General features: G+C 41.8%; 1 protein-coding gene across 1 annotated transcript in view; it reads left to right on the forward strand.

Annotated features, from left to right (window-relative positions):
• Nucleotides 1-14,145, forward strand: part of LOC311028941 (cadherin-10-like) — a 57,039-nt gene that overhangs the window by 39,026 nt on the left and 3,868 nt on the right. The window contains exons 6-11 of the mRNA XM_084033757.1: nt 638-825; nt 4,019-4,272; nt 8,962-9,098; nt 9,683-9,804; nt 10,838-10,955; nt 11,220-11,471. Of these exons, the coding sequence (XP_083889883.1) occupies nt 638-825; nt 4,019-4,272; nt 8,962-9,098; nt 9,683-9,804; nt 10,838-10,955; nt 11,220-11,471 (1,071 nt within the window). The remainder of the gene's footprint in view (nt 1-637; nt 826-4,018; nt 4,273-8,961; nt 9,099-9,682; nt 9,805-10,837; nt 10,956-11,219; nt 11,472-14,145) is intronic.

Genomic DNA, 14,145 nt, shown 5'->3' on the forward strand with positions numbered 1-14,145 from the left:
TGGAGATGAAATATGTTTTACCGCATATGAAATGGCTGCTCCACAGCTGATCTACAAACGTTGCAGCACTAAATCTCCCACACGGTTTCTCCCTTTCACTCACTCACTCTCCCTCCCTCGGCTAGCTCGTATTTTTTTTTTTTTTTTTGCCGGTCTCTGATTGGCTCTGAGTCACTCTCTCTAAGCCTTGCTCTCTTGTATTCTTGATCCCTGACTCACCCGCTTACAATCTTTCTTCTTTTTTTTCTTCTTTTTTTTTTCTGGAACAAGTTCATAAAGAATACGCAGGTTATGATGCTTGTCGGGTGCAAAGGGTGATGTTGTTTGTTTGTTTGGTTTGGCCCTCTGTATCCTCCGTGTCTATCGGAAATTAAACTTTGGTGGATATTAGGGCTTTATTTTACATTTTTACTGTGATAAGCTTTTTTTTTTAAAAAGTGGAAAAATAGTTGCATCTTTGCGTTAAAAAAAAGGAAAAGGGAATGAAAAGAACTACCAAGGTCGTGACCTCAGTTGTAACAGCCCTGCTCGCACAATCAATCCCTGACTCGCTTGCACTCCCAACCCTCACTTTCTTTAACTTTCTCTTCCTCTCATGCTACCACCAAATCACAACCATGATGTTCTTTCTCCCCAGCCGTCTACGAGTTCAGGGTGCCCGAGTCTAAGGAGATCGGCGGCGTGATGGGAGTGATCCGGGCCACGGACGATGACATCGGCGAGAACGCGGAGATGGACTACAGGATCATCGGGAGCGACGGCCCCGGCATGTTCGATGTCGCCACCAACAGGAGCACACAGGACGGCGTCATCGTGCTGAGGAAGGTCAGCGACTCTCTGTTGGTTTTACTAGCGAGGGCGATCGATCACATAGTATGGATTTTGGGTTAATTTGTTAGCATAATAACAATGTCAGTGTAATGATATGTCATTTCATAGATTGATATAACTCGATGTAGGAAATAACGTTCACATTTCACTCTCATTTGGGCAACAAAGGGGAAACAACTCAGTGAACTGCAGTAAATAAGCAGGAGAGGGAACTTTTAAAAAATACATTTCCATACAGCCGGAGGATGGACAGCAGAGTTATTAGATTTTCGACTTCCACTTGTCTACTCTCGCAGTACATGTGTTTTGAGTGAGGTTCATTTTTTCCCCCCTCAGCTGAGACCAAAGCAGAAACATTGATGCTCAGTATGGATCGCAGCGTTCAGCCGTGTGCCCTGGTGTGTTTCTGATGTATTCAACAGAATCCAGGCAGTTGCCTTATCAGGCGCTCTCTCCGCAGCCTTCGATTGATCGCTTCCATCATGCCATCATTAAGTGCAGGATGACATAATTGCCTTTTGTAGCCGCGGCGATGCTGCAGTGGATGTGGCGTGCAGGCACAGAGCGTGCGAGGGGGGAGGACTGAGCCTGCCCTAATTCTGAACCTCCTAATTAAATGGGTTTGTCAAGTGGGAGTGTGTCCCGTCTACGCTTTTACCGGTCCTTCAAAGCATTCCCTCCCATTGACGTGCGGTCCCCCACCCCAACACCCCCGCCACCATACCACAAAACAGCGAAAATTACCGACTCATGTTATTATTCATGGCTTCAGAAAACGGCTCGTTCCATCTGGAATTTTCATGCTTTCATTGGCTGTTTCCAGCGATGGCGGACCCGACATGCTTTCATATGTACAGTAGGCAGCCTACAAGGCAGCTCATTCTGATCCAGCTGCTCCTGCTTAACATTCATTAAAATGCACCGCTCCCCAATTATTCCTGTCAATGGGGCGATACCTTCAGTGGCTACAACATGAAAAAAAAAGTTCAGAAAAGGAACATTAAAGCAAAAAAAATAAGACACTGCCAACCTCCAGTAAAATGCACAGGGAGAGAACAGCCGTCGTGCAGGAATCACGCCACTAATCATTGTGTGTGGCCCATAAATTAAAGGATGTAAGAGCAGTGTACACCTAGATGAAGGATTATAGGGAATCACACATGAAAAACAACAAAGCTGCTTCCTTTTAAGCAAAGAAACATGTGAAATTAAAGGCTGCACACCAACAGAAACAGTCGAGCATAAATATACATTACATTACCATATATGGGGGCTGCACGGTGGTGTAGTGGGTAGCACTCTCGCCTCACAGCAAGAGGGTCCTGGGTTCGATTCCCGGGTCGGCCTGGGTTCCTTCTGTGTGGAGTTTGCATGTTCTCCCCGTGTAAGCGTGGGTTCTCTCCGGGTTCTCCGGCTTCCTCCCACAGTCCAAAGACATGCAGGATGGGGATAGGTTGATTGATGACTCTAAATTGCCCGTAGGTGTGAATGTGAGTGTGAATGGTTGTCTGTCTCTACATGTCGGCCCTGTGATAGACTGGCGTCCTGTCCAGGGTGTACCCTGCCTTCGCCCAATGACAGCTGGGATCGGCTCCAGCCCCCCCGTGACCCTGAATACAGGATAAGCGGTAGAAAATGGATGGATGGATGGATTACCATATATGGCAAAAAACAACAGTCGCAAAATGAAGCCATTTCTTCAATCGAAATGCATTTTTATCGTCATTTAATTTTAGGTGTTTGGTTCACATCATTTAAATGCTGTGGCCTTCCACAGAATACTGTCCCAGTCCTGATTTGTATTTTATTTTCCACATTTCAGTTCTTTTTAATCTTGCACCCTTGTGACTAGATTCAAATGTAGAAATGTGCACAACCTTGATACTCCCTTACAAATTAAAGCGGTCGATGTTTTTTCCTTTTCTGCATTACAATGACACATCATACCAAAGACCTCAGACACTCCAATACTGCAATATATACTCGCTGCCGCTTATGTACTGAGCTGATACACTGATCTCTTAATTAAAAAAAAAAAATACTATAACAGATGTCGCCCAGCAGACAATCAATAAACGCACAGGCTTCCAAGAAAGCTACACGTGGCACGTCTTTTTTTCTGCCTAAAATATGAAGCAAATATTAATATAAAATGGTGCACTGCATAGCATTAATGCATGATAACTGCAATAATAAGACTCAATAAAAGACAGCAATGATAATAAAACAATTACCCTTTTTTCTACTCTGTGTAATGCAGTTTTTGTACATTAACCCTAGCGTGTTGTTGTCATGTTAGTTTTCAGCCACATTATTCAGGATACGGCAGCAGCTAATGGAACGCTCTCCATGTTCAAAGCAGCACAGGTCTGATCTATGCAGCAGCCCATGTGTGTCCATCAACGGTCTTGTTAGTGTCCTTGAACATGACACTGAGCACCTTCACACGCGCTCATTAGACCAGGCTCTGGAAGCGATCGCCGGTTTAATGAATAAAATCCCAATCTGACCTGAAATTAAATGTGGCAGGATGCTCTGAATGGATATTAGTTTTCACCAAAATCAACAGCGGAACGTGTCGCTGCATACAAATGAATGTTTAAAAAGTAAATATTAAGGGGCAAACAAAAAGTCACAGTGGCAACTCTTTAACCCAAGAAAACAAAGAAACATGAAACGTCCGCGTTTGTTAAACAATTCAATACTCGGATAATAACGGACATTAAATAAACATGTCAGAAGGTCTTGTTGCCAACTCCATGCTATGTTTCCTTTGACAAGTTCACATAATAGTCCAAATCATATTTAGCAAATATAGCTGGGTTTCTATTATGTGCTATATAGAGCTGTGCAGGGGCGAGGCTAGCCCTTTTTTGGGGGAGGGGGGCTCCAGCCCAAAAGGTCAGATCCTAGAATCGACCCCAGACCTGTGGTCATTCCCAGGTTATCAAACGGTCTGATCTTTTCCTAAAACTTTTTCTAAATCAAGTGGTTTTATTGTTGTTTTTACCCAGGCTTTGTAAAACGAGCACAGAGAAGCTCATATAACAACACACACAGAGGGAGTTGGACTTAATCATCATTACTCCACTATATCTTTGCATGACAAATAGTTGTGTTGATGTTTTAATGCTCTTTATATCGTATAGAGAACCTGTAAGCCTACTTCCACATCTTCTTCTTGCAGCCTCTGGACTACGAGAGGAAGCGTCAGTACAGTCTCCGTATTCAGGTGGAGAACGCCCACATCAACCCTCGCTTCTTCTCCGTGGGCCCCTTCAGGGACGAGGCCAGCATCAAGATCATTGTGGAGGACGTGGACGAGCCGCCAGTGTTCGAGCGTGCCAGCTACGTCATGGAGGTAAAAGAGGACGCAGCCAGGAACACCATCATCGGCTCCGTCAGCGCTTCTGATCCCGACGACAAAAACAGTCTCGTCAGGTACGGAACCACGTCACATCTTAAGGAACTATATCAATGTTTTGCTTTGTTTTTGATCAGACCCATAACATATCCCATGGCCTATCCCACAATAACGGAATAGGCCATGCCATGTGGCTGAAAGCTCAGGCAGAAGCTACTAAGTGAATCCTAGATTTTGGGGACTTGTAGTTGAGTAATGCTAATGGGAGAATTATTTATGTAAAGCACTTATTAGTTTCTACAAGCAATACAGGTACCCCAATTAGGCGATTTAAATATTTAATTACTTTCATTTGAAATTGGTTTAAAAGCTCTGAATTAACCTGATGCACCATTACAGCCATAATTTAAAACAGTTTGGAAAAGCACAGGACCTTAACAAAAAATACTTTGCAGGCAATTAAATCAACTATCCGTCAATCAAACTCTTACTAAAGCGAGTCCAGTGAATATACTTTCCATCGAGAAAAATCTTCAGTGCAGTTATTTTCTCTTCCTTCAATGAATAAATACTCTCCAGTTCTAATACATCATTTTTAGGATTCAGAATGAACATTCACACACACACACACTTAAACCACGCCCCTGTCTACCAATAGCTCCGAACAGGTCGCTGATTGGTCAGACATAACCGCATTACTTGTCTGACAAGACGGATCTTCCAGCGCTTCTCATTTGATTTTATGATATTGTGAGAGTCCATCTACCGTGCAAGGTAACCAAAGTGGATATTTGTCCTTAGAATGTCTTCACCATAAACATAAACAGCATTAAAGCCGTAAGTAGAGAGACACACTGTTCTGTTAGATATACCGATGCATCGAACTACCGAGACGTGACAAAACTTCAATTACGCGACTTAGTTCATGGAGATACACAATCATGCAGGTATTCTATTAAAAGGGAGTAATGGCAACGGAGGGGTGAGCCTGCGCCTTCCACTCTGTCTCAAAGACTTTTTCATTTTTATGATGCACTAAGGGAGTTGGCTCTCAAGGTTGAAGTTCCACCACTTTATTGCAGGTGTCAAATATGATATCATTCTCTTTTATCGCCCATCATCAAGGAGGTAGCTACCCTGTGGCATTTAAAGCCGCGCAGACGAGGAGGAGGGCCGGGAAGCCTGGGGGCTGCCCGGCGCAAGGAAGTCACTGAGATGGTTATCTTTATTAGCTCGCTGCAGCACACGCAGACCGATTAGGCACGGATGCATGGACATATAGAATATTGACATACGTGATCACAGGGATCTACAGTGGCTGATATGACTATTTCTTATTAGAAATCAATGTCATGACAGGCCAGAACGACGGAAATGTATTACTGTTCAGGCCACTAAATGAATACTGACGTTTTTTATCTGAATGAAGGGATTTTGAGCAGTATAAGTGGTGAAGATAAACTTGAGTTTTAAAACAAACATTTTATTAGCCCTGGTATAAATGAGGCATTTTAGTGCTGCAGTATTTTAAATTATGTGTCCTTCCTCTAACCAAGGGCAGACATTTTGGGGAAAAAAACAAAACATTTAAATCTTTTAAAACATTTGATGTGAACATTGAACCAGTCAGCGATTGAATATTCATCCTAAGTGCCTTGTGAGCATAGTTTTGGTCATTTGAAAAATATTTGTGATAAAATGTTCAGGTTACAATGTTGTACTTGACCTCAAGGTCTAATGATTATCTACGGAGCTTCTACTGCCGTACATTTTGGAGACTTCAAATTAAAGTGCTCTAAAAAATGTTCATGTGATATGATCACAAGCTCCAAAATAGCTACTGAATGGACCTTGAGGTAATATTGTCCTGTGAAGTGATTTTGTCCAACAACATTTAGAGTATTAGGCTCGGGCGATATCTGTTTTTTCCATACTATCTGCCTATGGAGTGTAGGGTCTATGATACGGTAATTGAATATTCCCTCCCTCCCTCTCTCTGTCTCTTGACCACACACACAGCGGGCACTAACTGTACCGACACATCAGTGGGCTGAACGGAGCAGATGGTGTTGGCACACTGGCAGTTGAATACATCATGTTACTGTAAACTATGGGATGTCAACAGTTAATAAATATGTGTTTGACCGGTTGAGCAAGTCCGTCTATAGGTTAATTTACGCCTGTATATGAACCGATTGAGTTGTTCAGACAGGATGCACCGCAGCAATGTATCTGGCGTCGGATTAAAGAGCTTTAGCAAGTATTGAAAACCTTTCAATTCAGAATCGAGCCGTCATCTGAATCGGCTAACTATTTAAAATAAATATCAGCTGACAAAGCCAACATAAAATAAAATAAAAGGAAAAGTAGTAAAAGGAAACTCAACAATTTGTCTTTTTTTTTTCTAAAGTTAAATTAACCAAAACTGACACCCCTAATATAACGTATACGTTTTTTAAGTCAACAAAAGATGAAAACACTCAGTTGCCATCTTTCTGAGCTCAGCTGGCACTTGCTTCACATTGCAATATAGTCACTTAAATGTTGCAACGACCATTATATTTAACCTTAAAGGCTAAAAAACTTTCCTTCAAATATAGCCCGGGTCAAGCTGGACATTTTTGACCTCCAAATCCCCAAATCGATACTTGCGCTAGATTCCCACTGACTCTTGTTCTTGAGGAATATCTCATGGCTGGCCGGCCGCTCATGCAGCTTGTGTAGGGAGGAAAGAGGATATATGGTCCAACCTGCTGATCACTAACGTTTCTGTAACCCTCCATGTCCTTCTGCCTGGCCTCCCATCCTGCCAGCTGCCTGCCTGCTGAGAGCAGCACTTTGGGTGCGCGGTCAGGACGAGGCCCGCTGTTATCGCTCTGTCATTAATCAGGGGAAGGGTGAGGCCCAGCCAGCTGAATTATTGGGAATATTAGAAAAGCAATTAGTAAAGCCCACAGCCGACGCGGATTTAACGAGGTTAGAGTTACTGTCGGGGGCCGGCGAGGTGGTACGAGTGAAGAAGAGGCAGGCGGAGACGAGGAGGGAGTGTTTAGATAAAGACACTCAAATGGTTGATGTAGGAGAATCGGCAGGGATGGGTGTGAGGGGGTATCTGTGGAGAGGGGAGAGCAGTGCGGCGGTGCATTGAGAGCCCAGGTTCATAGTCTCCCCTCAGGGGTCTCCTCCCTCTTACGCCAGCCCTCCTGATGCCTGCTACTCCATTAATCACACTGATGTATCGCAGTAGTCTGGGAAGCAGAGAAAAACAACAGGACTGGATAACCTGTTGGCTCACGTGTGTGTGTGTCTGTGTGTCCGTGTGTGTGTGTGTGTGTGTGTGTGTGTGTGTGTGTGTGCGCCTCTCACTGCAAACGCTTACATAAATCCGTCATCACCACATTTGAATTCTGTGTGAAATGAAACGAACGCATTAAGTATGCTGCTGATCACTCGACTTAAGGCATTTTATTTTTCTGAGTGATGTTATCCCAGCTTGTTCTCCTATTTCTGTTAAGAGATGCAAAATCATATTTCTTGTATGCGTACTCATACTCGACACTTGATCCTGATCCTGATTACAATGTGCTGATGTCAGTTTCAAAATCAGGATTTCCATACAGCGATTCGTGTCAAAGCAATTGTGAAAGTCTGTGAAAGACCTGCCGGTCTATCTGAGAGAGACAGCAGCATCCAATCCCATGGCTTGGATTCTGACGGTGGGTGGGGCTGCAGTCAATGTTTCATCACTGATTGGGCCTTTAAATAATATGAGTGGTTTGAAAAGCATTTAGAAATGATATCCTGGTACATTTGGATGAGACGTCCAACTTCATGCAACATAAATAATCCCTTTAAACCCTGTTGACGGGGAGGTTTGTGGAGTTACTCGTGCATTGTTTCTGTAAAAGCTGCAAAACAAATAAAACAGGATTAAGCACTGAATGTACTTGTCCTGGCACAGAAACACACAATTCTTTGTTTGATGCAATTTGCTGTTTGTTTTAAGTCTGTTGTCTCTTTTATGGGAATTTATTTGAATGTTGTTATGTTGTGTTTCACTCTGTTATTAATGTTTATATGTGGTGCTCATGTGAAGCGTTCCCCTCGCATTCTTGGAAATGAAATTTAACATCTCAATGGGATTATCCTGGTTAAATCGAGGTACATTTAAAAAAAAAAAAAGATAATAATAATTCCATACACCATTGTATTTGTGTGGCAGTGGATGTTTCAAATGTCCACAACTATCTGCATGGTTAAATAACACAAAGGGCTCGTTGAGAAAAGACGATTTATTTTTGTCATTTGTGTAACGTGACCCTTGAAACGGTAGTCTGAAAATGTTAAGAAGGGGTTTATTACCTCCTGCAGTTTTGCTCATTTGTGCAGGTGAAAACCAATTTTGTTCTCTTCAACAAAGTTGGCCTTTCTTCTCAGGGCAAACCGCTGCTTGGATTGATGCAACAAAATTAATCTTCTTTTTCTTAATGCCTTCTTGTGTGGAATGAAAAGCAAAGAAAGGATATAATAGCAGACGAGTCCATCATGCTTAGTCGGACTTGTTATCGAAAATCTCTCTAACCACCGAAATGTCAATTTAAGCGAGACTCACCAGTAAATGTGACTATTTCACTGCGGTTCACACCTGAGGAACTCTGTAAATGTGAATGTACCCAGTATCCCTCACCCGGGGGAATACGGCGCACTTCCACACAGCCTGGGTGCACAAGTTTAGAAGACGATCTCTGTGTGTGTTTTTTGAGCAGGTACTCTATTGATCGACGCACGGACATGGACAGAATGTTCAACATCCATGCAGGCAACGGGTCCCTGTTCGTTTTCCGAGAGATGGACAGAGAAGAGAACGACTGGCACAACATCTCCGTCATCGCCACAGAGTTCAGTAAGTGCAGCGGGGACGGGAAGCACACTGACCGGAGTACCAGTTCAGCCAGAGTTTGCTTATCCCAAAATAATGAATCAGGCCAATATTATACTTTTAAACGGCTTTCATGCTTTAGATCCCGATGTTTCCTGTTATTATAATATTACAAATTAACGAGAAGTCTCACATTTTCTGATCTGTCAGTTAAATTTCATATTAAATCAACACTTTCTTCATTCTGAATACTGGCTGTTTCTTTTGGAGAATGTACAGAAGTAGATTTACTTAAGTGAATCCCCAAAATCCAATTTGAGTATTCACACCTGCAGGAAAAGACTTAATGTGAAGTGCAAGTAGAGACAAATATGTCACATAGAATTAGCATAATACTATAAATATGACAATTACACTGTTATCTTACAACATTTGCTTTACTGTGAGTATGGAACAGAACGCACACACACACACACACACACACACACACACACACACACACACACACACACACACACACACACACACACACACACACACACACACACACACGCGTACAGTGTTGTTGGGTAAGGTAATAATTGTTCACCCCTTTGTGTGCTTCCCAGACAACCCACACCAGATCACCCACGTACCCGTTTACGTCAGAGTGCTGGACGTCAACGACAACGCTCCGACATTTGCCACCAATTACGAGACGTTTGTGTGCGAGAACGCAAAGGCTAATCAGGTTGGTGCGGCCAAACACAAAGCGGTTGTCATGGTTTCATCCCGACTTCCTGTTCAGCATGTAATTAGCAGACATATGAGAACGTGTAATTCTATCACGTGTTTTGAGCGAGACGAAGTGCCTCTGCCCAGTCGATGGCTGGGACAACGAATACATCTGGGGACCTGCTTTAGTATTGAGTTCACATCTCAGGTTGTTGAATACAGTTTTCAGAACAGTTTCTTCCTCGGGATAAAGATTGAAGAAGTGTAAAAAATGTAAAAGAGTATCTAAAGGAAACAGCTGCATTATAGAGTATTTATGTGTTATACGATTCTTCACACATCACAATCTCAGCGTTGTCTTTTCCAACACATTTTAATGCATTACACTTTGACTCTTCAGTTTTGATATCACTTATAAATTGCAGTAAATATTTTCTGTGACTTTTTAATGACTTTTTGAACATGCTATACAAATGTGTTATTTGGACATTTTATATGACACTATACTATGACGCTATTACGACAAAAGTATACTCTGACTTTTTTTAAATTCTACCATACTGACTTTTTTTGACATACTAAACAAATAGTTTAATATGAGTATAATATAGTATAATATGACTTTTTATGATATACTATAATATGATCATTTTATGGCATAATATACTGAGTTTTTAATCATTTTTCGATAAACTATACTATGAGGTTCCATGGGTAATACCGTCAGGGAATCCCTGAGGTTTTTTACTTGTTAGCTTTCCATTAACTATGTGTCATTATGAATCCACCAAAGACCAATCTACCCCCTTAAACAGAATGAACAGCTGGTGTTAACATGCAAATACAAGCCACTAATAAGCTTGCACTGTTGGCATCTATGTTACTTAGATGGTGTACAGCTAGCGTTGGCAACAATTTGTATACTGTAAGACAACATCACCTTTAAAATATTGCACTGTATTGAGCCTTGCTGGACCAGACATGAAGGCCATTCTTTGGTTTAGCAGTTAATGCTTAGCTCACTTATCATTTCACTGCTTCTTTTTCAGAGGATACAAACCGTGAGCGCCACAGATCCCGACATGCCGCTCGGAGGACACCGATTCTTCTTCAGTCTCGCACAGGAGGCTGCTGGGAAGGCCAACTTCTCTGTCCGTGATAACAAAGGTAATGCCCTCCCAGCTGATACTTGTGGTCATCACATTAACTTCAATCTCTAGTATAATGTTCCCATAAGGCACTTATACCTGTTGTAAAGCGGAACCACATCTAGTGCTGCACTGCACATGATGTGATTTATATATATATATTTTCATCTCGCAGCACTAAAAGCTCATTCACAGACTAAATTAAGTTTCTCTGACAGTTTATTGAAATATTTATTCAGGTTATTGATTGCTGCATAGTTACCTGACCTCCTGTTGTGTTCAGACAACACGGCCTGGATCCTAACACGGAGGAACAGCTACAACAGCCTGCAGAAGAGCATCTACCACGTGCCCGTGGTCATTTCCGACGGAGAGTACCCGATGCAGAGCAGCACCAGCACCCTGACCATCCGAGTGTGCACCTGCGACCGCGAGGGCAACATGAAGCTGTGCAACGCCGAGGCGCTCACAGCGAGGGCGGGACTCAGCACGGGAGCCCTGGTGGCCATTTTGCTTTGCGTCATCATTCTGCTCAGTGAGTACAGACCGCATGAGTAGCATCCGCCTCCATTTCCATCTTGCAAACAGTTGTTTTTTCCAATTTGAGCCTTAGTTTGCCAGGGTGGCATCACTGGAAATTGGATTGGAGCGTTTCTTAAAGCTGCACCCGAGAGCAAGTACCTCTTGCAGGTGATAAAGAGACGGTTTCGTATTTCACTCTTTAATTTGATTCATCACTTCCTGTGGGCGGGTAATTCTTCCAGTGACCACGGCTGACATGCTGATTTGATTTGAACTGCAAAGCAGCGAAGATTACAGCATCAGCATCGTGCTGTATTGCAACCCAACTTTGTGCCGTAGGATGAAAAGGACAAGTGCATTTTTACACAACAATCCGGAGTTGGGCAATTTTCTCTGATCATCCAATCGACACATTGATGGATTGCCAATAACCAATGGGATTAGATAATACAATCCAATCCGCCCGTCTTTCGTGAACGTCTCTCCTGAGCGGAGAGTTGCTCACTCGCAGCAGACAGCAGACGTTCGCTGAACCAAAATAGCTTTCATGTCGTCTCCATGGGAAGAGGACAACAGTGATTGAAGGCTCATGTATTGATTGATTGATTTTACTTCCCCGCCCACCGCAGTAAAACAGTTGAGCTCACGTGCAAACTGCAGGACCGCCCTGTTGATACAGGCGTGTGTGGGAGAGTAAACAGTTTTTGACCCAAGAGAAAATGTCACATATGGATTAAAGCAGAATACTTTGTGAGATAAAATCATGTTGCCGATTGTGAAATATGACATCTGTCTTTTTTGATCAATTTTGACTTTGGCACTGAGATCATTAAGGAGCTTTTCTCCCTGTGTCTGTGTTTTAGAGAGAGAGTTGGGAATTGAAGGTGGACCTTTGGACGCAATATTCCTGTATCTTATTGAAAATATATGGGTTAGGGTTAGGAATGAATGAAGCTCTGTAGCTTTGAACTGTTCGGTACAGCCCTTGTTTTGACTTATAAGTCATGTTTACAACCAGTGACAAATGCAGGTTATTGTGCAGGGAATGTCGCTATGAAACTATGACAGCGAATATGAATTTTTAGGACATTTTTTTACAACATAATATACTTAGACTTTTTAGTGACAGCTTATTACTATGACACTTTTTATGACTTTTTATGGCGTACTATAGAATTTTCTTTTTAGGGCAAACTACACTAAACTCACTTTTTATATACTTATAGTACAGTACGTAGAAAAAAGTAATAGTATAATATAACACTTTTTGAATTACTTTTTTTTGACATACATTTTTCTTCATAGAACTTCATAGGCAAGAGGCAAGGTAATCCAATGTGCCCCACAGAATAATAAAAGAATACAGCAAAAGTTAAACAATTTACAATTAGTACTATAGAAAAAAGTAATGACTCAGAGCATAGTATGCCCAAACAAATCACAGTATTGTATGTTCAAAAAAGTCATAGCAGAATGTTAAAAACAGTATAAAGTAACAGTATAATATACGTTTTTCATCAATTTTTTTGCAGTATACTATGATTTTGTTTATCATTTTTTTAACATACTTTTTACATACTATTACATTTTTTGGATATGCTATACTATGACTTATTTCATCACTTTTTTCGACATAATACTATGACTTTTTATTTTTATTCATTTATTTATTTATTTTGTTTTACATACTATGACTTTTTTCGACATATACTATGCCCTTCCATTCCTGGCCAACTTCAGGAGGGTTGTCAGCCTGGTTAAGCTCACCTGTGCCTTCCCAATTAAACAGGCTAGTCGACATGCTCATTGTTTGGCTCATAACTAACTGCTCATATTGCCAGAGCTAGTTTCTGACAATAGTAGTAAATATAAAACATAGGTCGGTACTTTATTGTCCCCTTAGGAACCGGCCTGACAACACACAAAATAAAACAAACACAAGAAACTCAACCTTTCAGATAGTGCACCTGCTGTAATCACAGTGAATGAACAATTGTTTGCACTTATCCCTCACAATGCAAGCTAAAAAGAAAAGGACAATTCAATTAAATATAATTTATGGTGTCATATCACATGCTACTTTACACATAGAACTAGAATAGAATAGCACTAGAACACGCTCATGATTTTCAGTGTCAATGACTTGAATAGTCCCAACATCACCCAGGAGCAAGGGTGTGTGACAGTGGTGCGAAAAAAAAATGTCTGAACAGACTTTATGCAGACATCTCAAGCAGACCAGGCTCTTGAGTTCGATCTGCATTTGTTGTTGGTAGAAGTATTAGCAGTAGTAGTCCATGGTGGCAGGCACGACCACGTCCCATCACCGTCACCCATCACCCAACATCAGTTGACAGTAATGCACAAGGTCCAGTACAATAAGATCCATCTCCAACCTCTCCCAACATGTCGGAACAAGTCAGTATAGTATGTCCAAAAGGTGATGGAAAAAGTATACTAGAGTATACTATACTGTTACTCATTTCGACAGGATATAGTATGCCGAAAGAGTGATGAAAAAAGTACAGTTGATGATAGGTAATCCACAAACATGGCATGAACCGATATAGCGGCTGCTATTACCGTCGTATGAATTGGTGTATGAATCATCGTTTCATCTATGTGTCTGCTTTTAACTAACTGTCTGACTGACTCTCTTTGTTGTGTGGTGCGGTTTGTCATTTCCT

Source organism: Eutrigla gurnardus (assembly GCF_963514095.1).
Source record: "Eutrigla gurnardus genome assembly, chromosome: 18".
NCBI classification, from domain to species: Eukaryota; Metazoa; Chordata; class Actinopteri; order Perciformes; family Triglidae; genus Eutrigla; species Eutrigla gurnardus.